Source organism: Esox lucius, chromosome 24 (assembly GCF_011004845.1).
Source record: "Esox lucius isolate fEsoLuc1 chromosome 24, fEsoLuc1.pri, whole genome shotgun sequence".
Classification (NCBI taxonomy): Eukaryota; Metazoa; Chordata; class Actinopteri; order Esociformes; family Esocidae; genus Esox; species Esox lucius.
In genome coordinates, this window is record NC_047592.1 from 11,353,439 (window position 1) to 11,373,058 (window position 19,620).

Consider the following 19,620-nt stretch of genomic DNA (forward strand, 5'->3'; position numbering starts at 1 on the left):
CGCACATCCAGGACATCTATCTGAAACGAAACCTGATAAAATCATGCGGCCTTATCCAAGTGCCTTTTATATTCTAGCCACATGCTGGACATTAGCCCACCGTTGGCCTGACAGGGACGGTTTCAAAGCATAGGGCCACATACTAAGCGGCCTTAACACTGCGCAAACATTCCTTGAGGCATGCAAACACACATGTATGCACAGTATAAATATTTATGTAAATACTGTTATTTGTATTCATAGTTTATTTTTATTTGAGTGTTTCTTCTGGCATGTACTAGAAGGTCAGAATGTTGTTGATTTGGTTTTTCTCGTGTATCATGTTCATATTGCTGTTACTATTGTATCTTGATTTCAGATCTGTGCAAGCAGGCCACATAGAAAGGTTTTGAAACCCTGTTGATGTTTAGCATGTTTGGGGGGGTGTGCACTGTACTTCTGGTTTGTTCATCTTCTCTTCCCTACTGTCTTATTGTTGCCTTTCCTGCAGTTTGAGATTATAGAGAGTAGGGAAGTGACCGTAAAAATGGTTTAACCTGTAAATGACCCAGAACAACAGGTCCCAATCATAAAGGAAATGTGAAATACCTAATGCATCTACACTGTAACATTAGTAGGACAATAGCAATGTTTTAGCAACAGTTTTGCAACTGTGTTGTAGCCATAATTTAGGAGAAACATAGCATCAGCTTATAGGATATATTCATGGTTCTGGGAAGTTAGAAGCCATATGTTGTTCTGAACAATAGGAGCTGTCTGTAGGTCTGAACAGTTTGAAGATGTTAGCTGTCTCAAGCAGCTGTCTATGTTTCTGAACAGTTGGGAGAGATCTGCGGTTATTTTGAGGTTCTGGCTTTTTATGTTTTGGCAGATTTCTCGTCACTTGATGTAGTGTCTTCTTTAGATGTTTAGTGAAGCCTGTTATGTTTGCTATGCAAACATTCCAGATTGTAATAGATTAATCATCCCTACCGAGACCAGTGCTTTGAACATCATCACTGCAGGTGGCAATAAGCAGTGTAAAAGTGACCGTAGCCCTGTTCCCTATCACACAGTTTCTGAGCTGGTCAGAGTGGTTCTTGTAATTTAAGTGGGTGTACTAGGCCCCAATATCTCAGACTCTGGGTCCTTGAGTGAAATCTAATTACCATGTAGATCCCGGGCAGCGTGTGACACAAAGGGCCTTTGACCTTCACTATGCTCACGATGACACACCGTCAGCTAGACTTCTATGTAAGCCCCCTACGTCGTGTTGTCATAATGGCCAGCCACGCACACCCCTTTCTACCTGACTGTTATCCATGGGAGACCGGCAATGGGCACACCGAAAAGGCAGGAAGGGGAATAATGGAGTCGGAAAATTGGCGCTGGATTGAGGCCGGTTGCCTTCTAAATTGGACTGCCGACATGGAAGTTCCTTGAAAAGACGCTTAGGGGTTCTGCGTTTCCGTTTTGTCGGGTGAAAGTGTGGTTGAGTGCCAGTGATATTTTTAAGAAACAAGACCATGTCTTTCGAAATCATAGACCTTCAGAATCATCTGGTCCCTCCACATGTCTGACCGTTAACGATGTCCAACACAAATAGGCTTGTAAATGTCTCCTTACAAAACTTGAAATTACATTTTTGAAGGTTGTCTGGGTAGGTTTAGAAAACGTTTTGATCTGGTAGAGGGAGTTTAAATGTGTAGCCTAGAAAAACATTCAACAATGAATTGAAATTCAGTTTGCAAACACTCATCATACCCTGTCCAACCTCTTAATGCAAGGTACTTTATGCTCTTTGCATATCAATATATTTGGTAGGAATAAAATCATTGTTTTATTGTTTTACCATCTTTAGTGGCTTCTTCAAATTCGTGCTGTTCCTATATTTTCTGAATGTTTATAGGTCATCCTAATTTAGTAATTAAGGAGTGAAAGTTACAGATGGTAACATTATACCCCCAAGACATTCAGGGTCCTGTGTAGCTCAGTTGGTACAGCATGGTTTTTACAATGACAGGATTGTGGGTTTGATTTTTAAGTGGGTCAGTATGACAAAACTATGAAAATACACACACACAGTGCCTGTTTAATTACTAAATGTTTTAAAATGACACATTTTCCTGTTATTGGTATTTGCGGTTGTATTTAGAAGTTGAAATGGTTAATTCAGTTTAGATATCAATGGTGAACCAGCTAGATTGCAACTGTTTAAAGGGGTTGGCCAGTACCTATTTTTTATCTGATTGAAATAATACCCACATTGTATTTATGAGATTTATTTGTCTTAACCAATTGCATCACAAAACAAAAACCTCAAATTCTGTTTAACTTCTAACTTATGGATCTGAGACTCTTTTGCAGTGATGAATATGAAGTTGAATGGTATGGTGGGCCGTATAGTTAAATGCGTTGCTTGCGATAAGGAAGGCCTCAAGCACATTTTGATGTTGATATGTAGGATTTGCAGAGTTATCCAAATAGGAGATTAGTGGTTGACCAATAATTTCATACAGGGGTAACGTTTTGCTCAGAATATTTAGATTTCATCCTAAATGTACAGGAGCATGTTTTCCATTTCACTGAGACATATTTTAAATAATTGAGTTGTTGTAGGTCATCAGTTAATCTCTCCAGAGCTTTAAAACTCCCAGAATGATCTTGATCAGAACATCCCGGGCTTCCGAGTGGAGAAGTGATTTTGATATTTGACCAAATATTGAACAGGCCTTTGTTCACGGGTCACATCAATGAAAGGGATCTTGCTGTGACCCTGGTCACTGAGCAAGTAATTAACAGATCATTGGGCTCTGTGTTGATCTCTTAGTTTGATCTGAAGATAACTTTGTATCTGTTCTTTTTTCTGTAAGTATATTGCCCATCTTTCTTGAAAGGATCATTTGCAATGGACATTTAGTGCCCCGGGAGGTGGGGTGATTCCCTGGGAAAGGGAGGTTGATTCTCATGCTCAGTTCCTGTTTAACCTTGGGTAAGACCTCTGGTGGGCCAGTAGCCTGTAGCATTTAAATGTGACGGTTGCATCATGAATATGTGCTGTATTAATGAAGTTTCAGTTTGGGTTTTCAGACTTCTCCTCTTCAGTTGTGGTAAGTTCCATCACAATCCCAAGGATTCCAGGCCGGTAGCAGGGCAAGTTAGGACGTGGGTCAAAGCTGTGGCGCAATTTCCCCACCACCTTTTGACATTTGTCACACATGTAAGAGGTAAAGGTAGCAGGGAAGATCCTATGTAGCTTAGACTCTGAGTAATGTCGTATTGAATTGAATAATGATGTACACCAAGCAATACTGCTCGTTTGACGAGTATTTTAGGGCTCAGTTCTTCCGCCCCCTTTTACCTTGAAATACTTTGTGTTGACAAAGACAAAAGACACATTTGCTTGATGTTGGACATATTTTAAAGCACCTGTGAAACATAGCAGGCCTAGCATTTTGAATGGGGACGTGGTTTTCCAACATTTCTTTTCAGGGAGGTCATAGTTTTCCCTCAGTTGATCCAACAGGGTACGTGTTCCCTCTAGGTATGTATCTCCAGTGGTGTTGTCCCCTCGCCCAACCATCAAAGCCATTGTTTAGGTTGGTAGAGGTGTGGAGGAGGTTCACAGCCGTTTTTCTTCCACCGATTCTTGCAAAATTCTTTGACAGGCACCAGATTATGTACATGAAAACAGTGGTTGGAAATGTGGTTAATGTCACAGGTATAAAATGGGGATCCCACTCTCTTTTCACCGCAAGCGGGGTATAGATAAAGAATTCGCGTTCACTCATTGCAAGCAACTAATCCTCCCTTTCTTACTCTGTGTGAAGCAGTACATGTTGAAAGAGTGGCGTTTCAATATCCCACAGGCAGCTGCTGGCTCCTGCTCAGAAAGCTAAATGAAACTAGGTGCTCAAGTGGTACAGAGGAGCCCAGGCAGCAGTATCCTAGTTAGAAGCGCCCACTTCAGTGGGAAAAGGAGGAGGGCCAAAAACAGGCAGCACGTGCGCTTGACTCCCACTTCACACTCTTGTTGCATGCTCAGCCCGCCGAGCCTGGCTGGACGAAAGGGAATGCTCGGAAACTCGGACCAGTGACTCAGTTGTAGTTCAAGCTCGTCAGCTCCTCTCTACATGCCAACCGGGCAAAGTGTAAAGCTGTAGCCTTGTGAAAACCCGCAGCGGCACAGGACTTCTGAATCACTGAGCAAGACGGGGAAAGAGCAACATGGGTGCTTTGATGGTTATCTTTTCTCTCCAGAAAGATCAGAGGCGCAAGAGGACAGGTAGGCCATGGGGGAGTTTTATTCTTGTTGTTGTTTCTAAAGGGGATGGAGGAGGGATACAGGATACTCTTTTTGTTTCTTTTGCAGAAAACTAGCCAAAATATTGAAGGAAATTACCAAGTGGAAAGATATTTGTATGTTTTTCAAATATTCCCATCTGTAAATAATTTATAATTTGTGCATTTTCTCTGTAACGTTTTCTCTGGAAAAAAATAAAATAAATGTACCTATGCTTTATTCTTAAATCCCCTATAGCCATAAGCAGATATATTCTGCAGAATGTGAATGATAATCTTGTATGATTTAATGTGCCAGACCACCAGTCCATGAAATTGACTCTATTATTTAGAGTTTTTGTATTTAGTAGTTTATTAGTCCCCAACTGGCCAATCAAGGATTGGTGTAACCTATGTTGGACTGACATTAAACTGATCATAAGCAACGATGGACTGTATTAGAACAAAACGTAGATCTCTCATGAGCTCATTTCAGCTGTCTGCCCTGATCTGAACCCTATTGGTAAACTGTGTTGTTGTGAGCAAACATTGTTCAGAAACAATGATGAAACGCCACGTTCTCTCACGGGTGGTAAATTCTCAGCTGTTTACCAAGAATGTGGTGGGTTGTGTCTGTGCATGGTTGTTGTTTGAATCCCGGGTTGCACATGAAAAAAATAAATAAAATGTGAGCACAGTGAATTAGGGGTACAGTGGAAGGTGGTAGATGTCGTGACTGGAAATATTGCCGGTGGTGCTGTTAGAAGTTCTGTTTAGTGGTTTGGTACTCTACGGGACAATGAATGAATCACAAGTCATATTTCACTAATGTATTGTAGCACCGGTGGTAAGCAAAATTAATGGGCAGGGGGGGCCTGGTTATCTCTCTTTGGCATTAGATTAGTTTGGACTGTTCTTTGCTGTGTAAGCACTTTTCAGCACCCAGATGAGAACACACAACTTGGTAAAAATGCCCTACTGTATTCAGTGGATATAATAAGCGTTCTCTCCCCATTGGATTTTTTGGGTCAAATTGTGTTGGTACAAGGTGGGATTAAAATGAACCAAATGTCTCTTTTAAATGTTTCTGTACGGTCCCTCAGTCAACCAGATTCTGCATTCTGTATGCTGCTGGGCAGTAATATGGGTGGGGTGGGGGACGACGACGACGACGACGACAAGGTATGTATTTTTGGCCTAAATGCAAATGAATGTAACAAAACATGTTGACCATCAGACTTGGGCCTACCAATGTTCCTGAGTGGCTAAGTTTGACTGCAGTTTGGACTTAGGTCTGCTTGATGATATATGGCAATTACTTGAAATGATAACCTTATTTTATCCACTAGGACATTTTATGAAACCCCGTAAAATCGAAATCTGATTGTGCCCAACTAAATGGGTACTCACTGTGCTCAGCATTGTAATGAACTATTTAGTTATTAAATTTCTGTGTTACCTAGTGTTTCCCATAAAGACCCATGTGCATGTGTGTCCATGTGTATGCATATGCATGAGATTTGAAGTTGAGTGTTCAGTCCTGAGTTTCGGCTCCTGGGACCATCATTGATGAATTGGGCCGACTCATTGGTAAACACAAGGTCTGGAAGCCCAAAGTGCCACTCCACTACCCACTCTAATGCCTCGCATTAATTACCAAAGCTGCTCTTAACCATGTGAAGAGACACTGTTTTAGTTAACGCCCTGCACTCCAAGTCCTTTCAGCTCCGTTCAGACCCCCTCTTAATGGGTTTGGAGGAGTAGAGTCGTGATGGTGTAAGCTAGCCATAGTGGTTCAGGAAAATTGGTTGGTTCGCACAGATGATACAAACGTCTGTGTCTAGTTCTGTATGCAATTCTGTCTCTAGGTCACAGACTCTAGCTGTCTTCAGAGTTTGTGAGTGGGAGGTGTTCCAAGGTGAAAAGATGTGACAGGGTAGTTATGGTGGTTTTTATTAATTGTAGGTCTAAGCTAGAGAGTGGTGGGCTTGTTTCGACGTCACCCGCTGCGACTTGATCTTTTCAGGGTTTGTTTGTTAGTGGGGTTGGCGTAGGAGTGTTCTGCACTCCACATTACCCATCAAAGAGACACAGCAAAGCATCAAATGACTCTGGGAGGTAAATGGATGTCTGTATTTTTGTACTTTTCCACTGTCAAATGGAGCTAAATGGTTGTACAAGTAAAAACGGAATGTTTGCATTCCATGCTCAGCACTGATCATCCTTTTTTTGGTGTGTTTTATATAAATTCCATCTTGTCTACGCTATACCGTGCACAATTAATATCTAATGTTGCCTGATACTTTAAGCTCCTGGATATAATGCAATATGTTTTAGCTTGATGGGCCTGTTCAAATTAACTACAATTATCAGGATCCAACTATATTTGATATAAGATGATGATGATGATGATACATACCCTTTTCTAGTAATATGATCCCCTGAAGTGACAAACAATAGCCAGCTAGCATGCAGTTTAACTGAGCAAGGTTAATTGAGATGTTGCAAACCTCTGTAGCGTAAAGTTGAATATCTTCAATGGCAATTGGTGGTAATGATGAGTCCCTCATTTAAATCTCCTGTTTGGCAGCTTTTTTTGGATTCTATTAGACTGCAGACTACTTTGACAGAGAGGTGTTCTTAAAAACATAGTATGTCATGACAAACACTTTTTTATGTATGTCATAGGCTCGTGTATCCGGACAGCGATACTGTATATGGGTTGGACTTATAGTAAGTTAGCCACAAGTTTCCCTGTTGCTCTTCATGCAAGCTACAGTTTCTGGAAATGGATGTGAACCCATTGCCCTCATTTTGATCCTAAGTAAGCTGCTCGTATTTGCTGCTTATTCATTGACACACTCCTCAATAGTATATGAATTACTTTACTAATTTGTTTATTCATTACTCTACATGCTGCTTGTGTAATGGAGCCCTCAGTATGCACATCGTCCATGACGATTCTCTCGGAAGAGCTTATGGACGTGTGAATTTGTTAACATGTAGGGACCATCAGTGTATTTACCTGTTAAGACAGACTTTGATGTCGTTAAAGTTAAAAATGAAGTTAAATTAGAGTTGAGTAGCAGCCTAATGAATATTGTTTTATGCAATCTCGACAGTCTGGACAATCTCGACAGTCTGGACAATCTCGACAGTCTGGACAATCTCGACAGTCTGGACAATCTCGACAGTCTGGACAATCTCGACAGTCTGGACAATGTCCACAGTCTGGACAATGTCCACAGTCTGGACAATGTCCACAGTCTGGACAATGTCCACAGTCTGGACAATGTCCACAGTCTGGACAATGTCCTCAGTCTGGACAATGTCCTCAGTCTGGACAATCTCCACAGTCTGGACAATCTCCACAGTCTTATTGCTCAGTACAAGGTCAACTCTATCTTTTGAAATAGCTATGCATTTTCTTTCAATAAAGGAATAGAGTAATCACAAAACATTTGCAAACCCGACCATGGTTGAGATTTCACATATTTCTCAAGCTATCTTTTTGAAGTATTGGCATGCTGACACTTCTCTAAAAATTTGCATTTAAATTGAAACAGCAGGATAACAGATGTTGACTTTTTTGGGTGTACATGTCACCCAAGCATGTTTTCATTCCCAACGTTGCTAGACCCTCAACGCGATTGCTTTCTTCTTGGAATAAATCAATTTTCTCCTTAGGGTACATGCTGACCAATTATGAAGGCTTTTTATGTCCTGGATTAATGGCTAGCATCTCTAATGGGTTCTGGCAGGTGCAATGCAGGATGTGAGCTTAACCATGCGCAAACAGGCCTAGCTACCAATAAATGGGCCAAGAACATCACAGGGCACTCTGACAACCTTGGGGCGGCAGAAGTTGGTTATATTGGACCCATAGACCTGGTTTCACTTTTCTTAACAAAATGTCATCCGGTGAGACCCGATGTTAAAGGAATAGCTCCAGACAACTTTGGCAATATGGCTCTTGATGCACCTCTTCATTGGCAAAGTACCTTTTTAATATGTAGCATATTAAGACTCCTCTATTGGTCAGTTTTAACAATGTGCCTCAGGCCCAAACTATACCTAAAATAAAATAAAACACACTTCTGAAAACTACTTACAGCGAATCTATCCATTTAAAACAATGAATATGGCAGTTTTTACTTTAATGCACGCACACATGCGTATTAAACTTGTGCACTTGTCCAAAGTATCTTTGAAATGAAACCTTTGCATGCTGACGGTTGTCCTTTATGTTCCCAGGATAGGCATCTTCTCAACACGAATAAGCCATTGTAGTAGGCAATGATGAACTGGTATCCATTGAATAACTTTACCTATTGACTTTCCAAAAATCTCCTGAATCGCATCACAAAATGGCTAACCTGCGGTATTGACTTATTAGCGCTCCTTCTATAAGCTTGGGCCATTATAAACGGGCCGAAGAGATTCAGCTCCTCAACTTTTCAGATCCTCTACTTTCAGGTGAATGGGTATAAACCTGGAAAAAGTGTTGTGGTCAGTACACTGAAACTGTCCAATATGAAGCAGGAAGGCGGTATTTAATAGGAAATTCATGTCCCATGTCAAATTTAATTTAGTTTTTACACTGATCAGCCATTACATAATGACCACTTGCCTAATATTGTGTAGGTCCTCCTTTTGCTGCCAAAACAGCCGTGACCTGTCGAGGTGTTTTCTCCACTAGACCTCTGAAGGTGTGCTGTGGTATCTGGCACCAAGACGTTTGCAGCAGATCCTGTTAGTTGGGAGGTGTGGCCTCCATGTATCGGACCTGTTTGTACAGCACCTCCCGCAGATGCTCAATTGGCTTGAGACCTGGGGAATTTGGAGGCCAAGTCAATACCTTGAACTCGTTTTGTTCCTCAAACCATTCCTGAATATCTTTTGCGTTGTGGCAGGGCGCATTATTATTGCTGAAAGAGGCCAATGCCATCAGGGAATACCTTTGCCATGAAAGGGTGGTCTGCAACAATGCTTAGGTGGGTGGTACGTGTCAAAGTAACATCCAAATGAATGGAAGGACCGAAGGTTTCCCAGCAGAACATTACCCAAAGCATCACACTGACTCTGCCGGCTTGCCTCCTTCCCATAGTGCATCCTGGTGCCATGTGTTCTCCCGGTAAGCGACACACATGCACCCAACAATCTGTGTGATGTAAAAGAAACCATGATTCATCAGACCATGGTCCAGTTCTGATGCTCACGTGCCAATTGTAGGCGCTTTCGGGAGTGGACAGGGGTCAGCATGGGCATCCTGACTGGTCTGTGGCTATGCAGCTCCATATGCAACAAACTGCGATGCACTGTGTGTTCTGCACCTTTCTATCAGTACCAGCATTATCTTTTTCAGCAGTTTGACCTACAGTAGCTCGTCTGTTGGATCGGACCACATGGGCCAGCCTTTGCTCCCCACGTGCATCACTGAGCCTTGGCCGCCCATGACCCTGTTGTCGGTTCACCGCTTTTCCTTCCTTAGACCACTTTTGATAGGTACTGATCACTGCAGACCAGGAACACACCTCAAGGCCTGCAGTTTTGGAGATGCTTGTCAATTTGGCCCTTGTCAAAGACACTCAGATCCTTGCCCATTTTTCCTGCTTCTAACACATCAACTTTGAGGACAGAATGTTCACTTGCAGCCTAATATATCCCACCCACTGACAGGTGCCATGATGACGAGATTGTCAGTGTTATTCACTTCACCTGTCAGTGGTCTTAATCTTATGGCTGATCGGTGTATCAGTGTTATTCACTTCACCTGTCAGTGGTCTTAATCTTATGGCTGATCGGTGTATATGGAGCATGGACTGTCACATCACCATCATCCTCAGCACAATGTGGTAAAGGTCCTGTATCTGTTTATATGTCATCTGCATGTTATTTATTGTTTTTATGGAATTTAGTTTGTAATACATTGTGGTGAATTCTAACAAGCCTTGCGGTTTCTCTCAGTGATCATTTGATGGCAGCAAAATCACACAGTACTGTACGGTCATTGCTGTAACTGAAACAACCTGTGGTGGAAACAAATGGACCACTGTTTACTGTGTTTCAACAGCAGAAATGCGCTGCTGTGTTTAATGCATTATAATTTATAAAGCCTTTATAAGCTGTAAAGTGTCCATATGTTGCATGATGGATAGGTATGCCCATCGCATCGCATCATCTTCCGCTTAATCCGGGGCCGGGTCGCGGGGGCAGCAGTCTAAGCAGGGATGCCCAGACTTCCCTCTCCCCAGACACTTCCTCCAGCTCTTCCGGGGGGACACCGAGGCGTTCCCAGGCCAGCCGGGAGACATAGTCCCTCCAGCGTGTCCTAGGTCTTCCCCGGGGTCTCTTCCCGGTGGGACGGGACCGGAACACCTTCCCAGGAAGGCGTTCCGGAGGCATCCGAAACAGATGCCCAAGCCACCTCAGCTGACCCCTCTCGATGTGGAGGAGCAGCGGCTCTACTCTGAGCTCCTCCCGGGTGACCGAGCTTCTCACCCTATCTCTAAGGGATCGCCCAGCCACCCTGCGGAGAAAGCTCATTTCGGCCGCCTGTATCCGGGATCTTGTCCTTTCGGTCATGACCCAAAGCTCATGACCATAGGTGAGAGTAGGAACGTAGATTGACCGGTAAATCGAGAGCTTCGCCTTGCGGCTCAGCTCTTTCTTCACCACGACAGACCGATACATCGACCGCATTACTAGGTATGCCCAGTGCTGTGTAATTAGCAGTATTACATAAGTCTTAGTATATGCTATTAATGCCCTTTTCACTTTCTATAAAGCTAAGGTAAGAATACATGTTTCATTTTTAATGGAACTGATTCTCAGAATGGACCACAGGTCAGCTACACCTATTTACAGTAGAACAGCTGTTGCTATGAGGATGTTGGCATGTTAAACATGTTGAACACAAAATAAAGTAGGCTCAGTGCTTTGCAAGGAATTTTCTAGGAGCAATATAATAATTTGTAGGTAGCGTAGCTTAATTTGTTTCAATGGCTCGCAGCTTCTCCTGGGTTCCAGAAACATATCAGTAGTTCAGAATTCATTGGTAACTTGATTTAAAAACACCCCAGGAATCTTTCTGTTTGTCCTCTGTGAGAACGTAACAAGAGCTGGTATAATGAGGGCATATCTTGAATGGATGTGCTGTTGGATGTTTGTCCAAGGAAATGCGGCAAATGCCATCATGCGCATCCTGGGTTGTCTTTTTTATGTTCTGGAGCCTGGGATTATATTTGCTAAATTATGCCCTTTGAATTATTCGAGTCATGACCGAAAGGACAAGATCCCGGATACAGGCGGCAGAAATGAGCTTTCTCCGCAGGGTGGCCGGGCGATCCCTTAGAGATAGGGTGAGAAGCCCGGTCACCCGGGAGGAGCTCAGAGTAGAGCCCCTGCTCCTCCACATCGAGAGGGGTCAGCTGAGGTGGCTTGGGCATCTTTTTCAGATGCCTCCGGAACGCCTTCCTGGGAAGGTGTTCCGGTCCCGTCCCACCGGGAGGAGACCCCGGGGAAGACCTAGGACTCGCTGGAGGGACTATGTCTCCCGGCTGGCCTGGGAACGCCTCGGTGTCCCCCCGGAAGAGCTAGAGGAAGTGTCTGGGGAGAGGGAAGTCTGGGCATCCCTGCTTAGACTGCTGCCCCCGCGACCCGGCCCCGGATAAGCGGAAGAAGATGGTATGGTATGGTATGGAATTATTCGAGAGACCTTGCTTTTCAGTGATTTTTTTTTTTATGCAAACATGAACATGTAATCCTGACTGATGCCTGGCTAATACAAGGAAGTAACATGGACATGCAATTCTCGTTGGAGCCCTGACTGTTTTGGAGTCAGAATCCCCTTTATTCTCTGTATGTTATAGTTTGAAGGTGGCATGACATGGTGAGCATAGTCTTGTTAGTCTCTGTGGGACAGATGGCTGGTTGCTGAAGGTCATAGCGTGGGCTACAGTGTTTCCCCTACTTATTTCCCAGCAGCGGGGGTTGGGTTGCGCGCTGAAGTCAACGACACAAAAGGCTGGATGAGGTAAAAGTTACAATTATGTTTTTAATGTATTACAAATGGTCAAAAACTTCTGCCTTGTACACCAGTCTCTCTTGCGTGTCAGCTTTCTTTTCTTAACATTATCTCACAATACATTCCTAACATCCTTCCATAATACCAGTGTAAGTCCTGCCCTTCAGTTAACCGTTCTCTAAAACAGTTAAAGAATTTGCCTCCCAGACACAATAAAACCAACTAGTTACTAGATAATGATGCAATATGTATTCCATGTACAGTATATTACATTGTACTGTGTTTCACAGAATAGTATTTCCTCAATTGGCAATAAGTATCCCCTGTATATTACCTTAGGGGGAGGAAAATAATGTTTTTATATTCATAACACAATCCCTTTCCAGAGCTAATGAGCAGCAGCAAATGGCCAACAATTTCAGCAAAATATGCTTTTTATTTTAGGCATGTTCTCTACATTAATTTACCTCAGCTCTAACCATTTCTCAATGTAATCCAGCTTCTATTATTCTATACCGCATGTAAAATATTATTTAAATGGTAATTCTGTTTCATTTACATTTTTCCCATGTGGTTATTGAGAATTTCCCCAATACACACTATGCAAATCTGCAAAAAATACTGAATTGATATCATACATATAACGGGTATAACAGGTGGCAGGATTTATTTTTGTCATGATTGACTTGAACATTTCTCTTCCTGTAGGATGATTATCTCTCCAACTGCGGGTGACCAAATTGAGAGGGATTAAGTCTGGAACTTGCATTCACCCTATTAATGTGTGGTGTCCTCTTGGTTAGGTAGTAATTAAGCCACTGACAGAGTTTGTCTTGCAGTAGTTCTGGGATGATGGCATTGAATACAGAGCAAAAGGTCACCAACATTATCCTTGCATTTGTGTTTTTAAGGTAGTGTAGCACGGAGTATAGGCCCATGTTGATGGCGTAGTCCAAGAACCCGTCGGTTCTGTAGGGAGACAGGACAGGACTAAGCACAAAAATATATTATAACCAAGATGAACTCTACAGGTTGTTTTTAGTTCTGCTGGATGTGAAAAAAAGCATGCAGGTGTGAGTTGTCCCATGCAGCTTATTCAATCACCTTTTTTAAGGTACTGCATTTGATTTGAAAAAACCTTCCACAACCATTGACATTTTCAGAATCAGAATATTTGATTCAGAACCAGAATGCTTTAACCTTGATGAGTATAAGGTGCTTAACGTTAACCCACTTTGGATACCCCACCACACAACCTGCAAACAATGGTTGTCAATCAACTGGTTAAATAAAGACTTTTCCTTTTATTGTTTTGATTGTCTGTGTAAAGGAGTGTTGTAATGCAGTCTTTATCCCTTTGGCAAGGTTGTCTTTGCAATTTGGATCTGAAATAAAATAATAGTCCATATTGCATAGATCCCATCAAACTCTAGAGAGCTACTATTATATGTGACCCTTCATTGGTGGTGGGGGGGGGGGGGGGGGGGGGGGGGGAGAAACGAGCCAAGTCTGGGATTTATTTTGTACACACATTTATAGAAACCAAATGTTGGCTCCTTTTCTATATTGAAAATATGACACAAGTACTCCCCCTAATTTTCTTTTTAATCAGACAAAAGTTTGAGACCGCTTCACGTGTGTGCCTTTTCTGCTCGGAGTAAATACAGTGTATGCTAATGACGGCGTCCATTCAACAGGGCTGCGTTTCCAATCTGGCTCCGAATTCATGACCTACCTGTCATCCCCAGCCTCCAATATACTAATCTATCCCCTCTGCGCCGAAAAGGAAATGAGAATTGTAATGTATGTAATCAATAATGTATGTAAGTCACTCTGGATAAGAGCGAAAGCTAAATGACTGAAACTTAGAAACGTTCTGTACCTGAGCCAGGCTGTTAACCTTAATGGCTCCCGGGCCATTGTTGTAAATGGCAGTGTGTTTTCAGTTTACTCGCCTGGTAAAAAGAAATAATACGTAGAGTAATTTCAGAACAATATAATTACATAAATACCAGCATACACTGTCTTATATATCATACAATATTTCTGTGGATGGAAGACCAAAAAAGAAAGATAATTGCTCAGAGGTTTTTATTTATTCATCTTGTAATGCGTTTTCTATTAGTACAGAAAAGGCTAAAGTGGACAGTCAAAAAACATGTTTTCTTCCCATTAGTATGCCATGTGCTTTGCTAAACATACGTAGCCACGCCAGTATTTAATGTATGGATTAATTCAAGGTTAACTGTCACCTCAGCAACATGTTGTTCAGAATGTTTCCTTCTGTTTGTAACGGAGCAGTATTGGGATTACTGTATTAGGATGAGCAGTATTTGTGGGTTCAATGATTGGGATGTGGAAGGTTTGTCCTAAATTACCCTACTAAACTGGGATAGGATTTGTTGTCCTTATTGTGCCCCACTGTGGGCAGAAGATAAGACGTGGTTATCCCCACAGCACCTGGTATCTAGTGGCTCTCTTTCATTTTCATCTGGCTCTTTGTCGCTCAATTTCCTCTCTGCTCTCTGTCAACCTTGTCTTACTCTTTCTGTCTCCCTCTTTTCTCCTCTGTTCGTCCCATCGTGTTTCCTCCTTACACCCCTACTTTACCCTCTCTTCACTCCCTCCTCTGTCACAAATCCACTCCCTCCCCTCACCCCCCTCCCCCCTTTCTGTCTTTCTCTCTCTCTCTCTCGCACTCTTTCTGTTGTTGGTCTCTCATCAATCCTGAGATGCTGGCTTTCTTAGCGGAGTTAAATGGCCTGTGGACGGACACTGAGCCCTGGTATGTGACAGTGGCCAAGGGTAGCCCATGACCTGATTAGATCACCATGAACCTGGAGGGGCTGGAGATGATTGCCGTTTTGGTGGTGGTGGTCCTTTTTGTCAAGGTTATGGAGCAGTTTGGACTCTTAGAGGCGAGTTACGACGGTAAGATTTATGCTGAGCACTTGAGTCATTCTGAGGACTTTTTTTTTTTTTCAATTAACTGCAGTTTGTCTTCCTCACAATTCCATAGGCGAACGTGCCGTGTCTTTAGCTGTTCTATAAGCCCTTCAAACACATTTGAGACCTCTGCTGCTAATGCTAATGGCTATAACTGTTTTTCTTAGTTCTCTCAAGTGCAATGACGGTGCTCTGTAATTGTTACTCCTTCTTTCTCACCGTTCTTGGGAGGGCGATTAGCGAATAGTCATATTACGCAAAGACAGATTTTGAGTAGATTTGTATTTTTGCTGTTACCAGTTGATTGTGTGTTCTTGTGGGACATGTTACACTCAGCACTACAACAATTGCTAAAACATTTATGATAAGTCTTGCATTATTTAGGTGTGGAAATGTTTTTTCCTCCCCTTCAGTGTATTTCTCTCCCGACATCGTCGTCTCGTTTCAGTGAGGGCCCACACAGATGATTGATTGCGTTTGAAATTACTTTGATTGGATGTGCAAAGTAATGTCCATCCGTGGGTCGATAACCTGATTACTGAAATGACAGGCATATGGCTGAAGACCAGACTTAATGTAATTGTCCATGCAAGTCAACTTTCCTAAAGAACATGGGACTAGCGCAATATTGCTAATTCAATGCCAATATTATGCTGTTATAATGTTTGCTTGTCTCTAATTACGTTGCAATTAATAATTCTAATGTGTGAGCACAGGTTTTTGGAATTGAGTTCAACTTGTTGTCTTGATTTTAGCAGCCGGTGATGGGAAATCAATGGGGAAAAGCAGAAGCACTGTTTGATCCCGTCAGCGTAAAGGAAGGTGGTGGGAATGAGGGGACGACGCTGAAGAAGAAGAATAGGGCTTAAGTTGGCAGTAAAGCCCAGTTTATTGTTGGAGTGCTGTTCATTCAGCCAGGATGTAGATTTGGGAATACCCAAAAGTTGTCTTAAAGATGGTGGAAAAGTGTAAAGAAGCAGGATGTTGTTGCGTGTGCATGTGTAAAATGGTCCCAAATGACTCTACAGACAATCAACATGAGTGATTGGGAGTGATGATTTCTGCAGTAAGGCACTGATTTATATAAACATTCAAACATTCTTATAATACAATTCAACCACAATGTTAGGAAGAGGTATAAGACTGATGATTTTTCAATTGATCTTCTTTTTAGTTGAACACGCCTTTTGCTTGAGTGAGCTTTATTCTTTTTCCACAGTGTCACAGCTGTGTAAATGACGTACTGACACTTTAAATGTTCTGGTTTTAGGAACTGTGAAGTGACCACTTTGGATTGTGTGTAGTGAGGTACGGTGCCTTCGGAAAGTGTTCAGCCCCCTTTTTCTTTCTCCACAATTTGTGTTGTAGACATCATTTCATAATTGATTAAATATTTTTGGGCAATCAATCTACGCACAGTCTCACAATGACGATGCAGAAACAAGTTTTAGAAGTGTGTGCCAACTGATTTAAAATTAAAAGTATTTTCTCACCTACATAAGTATACAGTCCCTTCATTTAGTATTTCGATAACCGCTTCAAGTCAGCTTAACACATTTGGATATGGGTAGTCAGATTGAATGGCAGCGTCCGTGAGCTGCAGTCTTCAGTCTCCCCACAGATATTTAACGGGGTTCAATTCCAGGCTTTGGGTGGGCCGAACAAAGACATTGACAGACTGGTCTTGAAGTCACTCCAGTGTTGTCTTGGCTGTGTGCTTCAGGTTGCAGTGCCTGAAATAGTGTCCACTGTTTTTGTCACCGTAGGTTTTCAGATCAAACAAAATTTCATATAAAATATTTGGAACTGAATTCAAGAAATAATATCTGTATTGTCATTTCTTTGATTTAATGAAGTTAAATTAAGTAGCTTTCACATTAATTATGCGCAACCCAATCCCCTCCTGTAAAAAAGTATTCCATGCAGAACTGTTTTCATTCAGTGACTTGTTCTTACTTAGCTCCGTTAGGTGTGGCCAATGCTTTTCCAAAATGTTAGCCATTTTGATGTAGATTATCTTGTGTGTTGTCTTACACTTTGTTCCAAGCCGCACTTCAGAATCAGCTCACATATTCCAGGTCCTAAAGCAGCATAGTACTAGCCACAAAAGCCATCACCCTCCTTGACCTTTCACGTGGGGTCAGTACTGTGCAATGCTGGTTTTTGCCAGACATAACAGGACCCATGGTGCTCAGAAAGGTCAACTCAGTTGTGCAATAAACACACCTGTTACGGCTACACCTGCCACGACTACACCTGCCACGACTACATCTGCCACAGAATCGGAGTGCTTGGATTGGAAAGGGGCTGTAGAGATGAAAGATTGACATTGAAGAAGGGATTTCAGTTCAGTGGCTGAGATGGACAGATGGTCAAAGGATCCTCCTGTTTGTACATTTGCTTTGTTCCACAGTAGGGGTTTGCACACATGGAGATGAGTCATTGTTCCCAGTAGTCTGTTCAGTCAAATGTCCTAAAAGTGTGCAATTCTAATGATTTATCTATTGGATAGTGATACGACCTGCACTCTTCCATTGATGCGGAAACCAACAGAGGCTTTGAAAGAGGACTTTTGTAATATATCCTATTATTTTTTTTTTGTAAATTTTGTATTTCTGATGGGCCCCAACTTTTGTTAACAAAATATTTAACTGGCTATTTTGACAAAGCCAAAGGTGCCGTTCCTCCAACTGTTTAGTAAAAACTTAAAAATAGAAACTTGATACAGCCGGATGCAAACAGCTCCTTGGACGCGGCGACTGTGACTGACAGCAGTGTGCCACCAGAGAACATAGATGTGACTGCCGATGAGACAAGCCCCCTGATAGGCATACTAGAAATCCCGAAATTTGTTTTGGGTAAAAACTGAGCTTAACATACTTCTTAACATGTATTTAAGCAATGCACACATGAAAGGGCGATGTTAGGGGTGGAGCTTACTGTGTTTTTAATCTGTCATTTTACAATGTACACTGGCTAATTGCAGGCCGCTTGCTTAGTCAACAGTAGTTGTCTTGTGTTGTGACTTTGATCTTTGAAAGTTGCTACCAGAGAGAAACATTTCCCTCCACAGTGATTCACCATCACCATGGCAGCGCCACTTGCAGTCCTTCTCTGCCGTCACTGTCATCACGGGAGAATTATGGCAAGCTGGTTTAATCACTGGAAAGCAGCCGTTTCTATCGTTTTTTGTTTTCTTTCAGAAAACCAACGTCTCCATTTGATATAGCTCCCTTCTATTGCCAAACGTTCCTTGCGAGTTCCGGCGTGTCTCTATTTGACAGAAGATACCAGTTGTTTTTTGCATCTCAACTTGGAAATGATGCTATGGTGCCTGGAGGAGAGCTTGTCTTTCCTGTTAAAAAATCACTGGCCACTTTACACCAATGACGCCTCACCTGTTGAATACAGTTACTGTAGTGTCACAATCTGGGTCTCGTTTGGGCTTTTGTATATGTGCATATGACATGCGTGTGTTGATCTTACAAGGTCAGAAGGCAATTTAGCTTTAACTGTGAGTGAGGGGACAATGGAGCGGGAGATTGGCCGGAGAATCGGAGCAGCGGGGGCGGTATTGCATTCGCTTTACCGCACCGTTGTGATGAAAAGAGAGCTGAGCCGGAAGGCAAAGCTCTCGATATACCGGTCAGTGTTCCTTCCTACCCTCACCTATGGTCATGAAAGCTGGGTCATGACCGAAAGAACAAGATCGCGAGTACAAGCGGCTGAAATGGGTTTTCTCAGAAGGGTGGCTGGCTTCTCCCTTAGGGATAGGGTGAGGAGCTCAGCCATCCGTGAGGAACTCGGAGTAGCATCGAAAGGAGCCAGTTGTTGGGCATCTGGTAAGGATGCCCCCAGGACGTCTACTTAGGGAGGTGTTCCAGGCACGTCCAGCTGGGAGGAGACCTCGGGGTAGGCCCAGGACCAGGTGGAGAGATTATATTTCGACACTGGCCTTGGAATGCCTCGGGATCCCCAAGTCAGAGCTGGCAAATGTGGCTCGGGAAAGGGAAGTTTGGGGTCCCCTGCTGGAGCTGCTGCCCCCGCGACCCGATACTGGATAAGCGGATGAAGATGAGATGACTTCTGATCAAAGTGACTGACTTCACTGGGGAGATTTTCACCTATGGTTGCTCTGGGAAAGCACACTCTTCACTCAAAAGAGGCAACCTGAGCAAATCTTTCTGGACTTTTCAACCAGCCCACAATGTTGAGTGGTTAAGATGTGGCCTTCTAAATGTCCAGAAATTCTCATCTCAGACTCTTCCATTTCACCTAAAAACTGGATGCATGGAGTTGGGGGCAACATTGGGAGGTTTGAGGCAAACATCACTAGGTTTCCAATAAATGTGTGTATTCTTGTTGGGCGGAATGAATGTGGATTGATG

The 19,620-nt window shown here is 42.7% G+C and overlaps 1 protein-coding gene across 6 annotated transcripts in view; it reads left to right on the forward strand.

Moving 5' to 3' along the window:
• Positions 1-19,620, forward strand: part of kcnip4 (Kv channel interacting protein 4) — a 117,067-nt gene that overhangs the window by 59,795 nt on the left and 37,652 nt on the right. Inside the window, exon 1 of one of the 6 annotated variants that reach the window (XM_010890247.4) lies at positions 4,063-4,264. The exons of 4 other annotated variants lie outside the window; for them this stretch is intronic. In XM_010890247.4, coding sequence (XP_010888549.1) covers positions 4,207-4,264 — 58 coding nt within the window. In that variant the 5' untranslated portion in view covers positions 4,063-4,206. Of the gene's footprint in view, positions 1-4,062; positions 4,265-15,102; positions 15,218-19,620 lie in introns of those variants that run through there. One more of the 6 variants, XM_020043426.3, reaches the window with a different exon arrangement.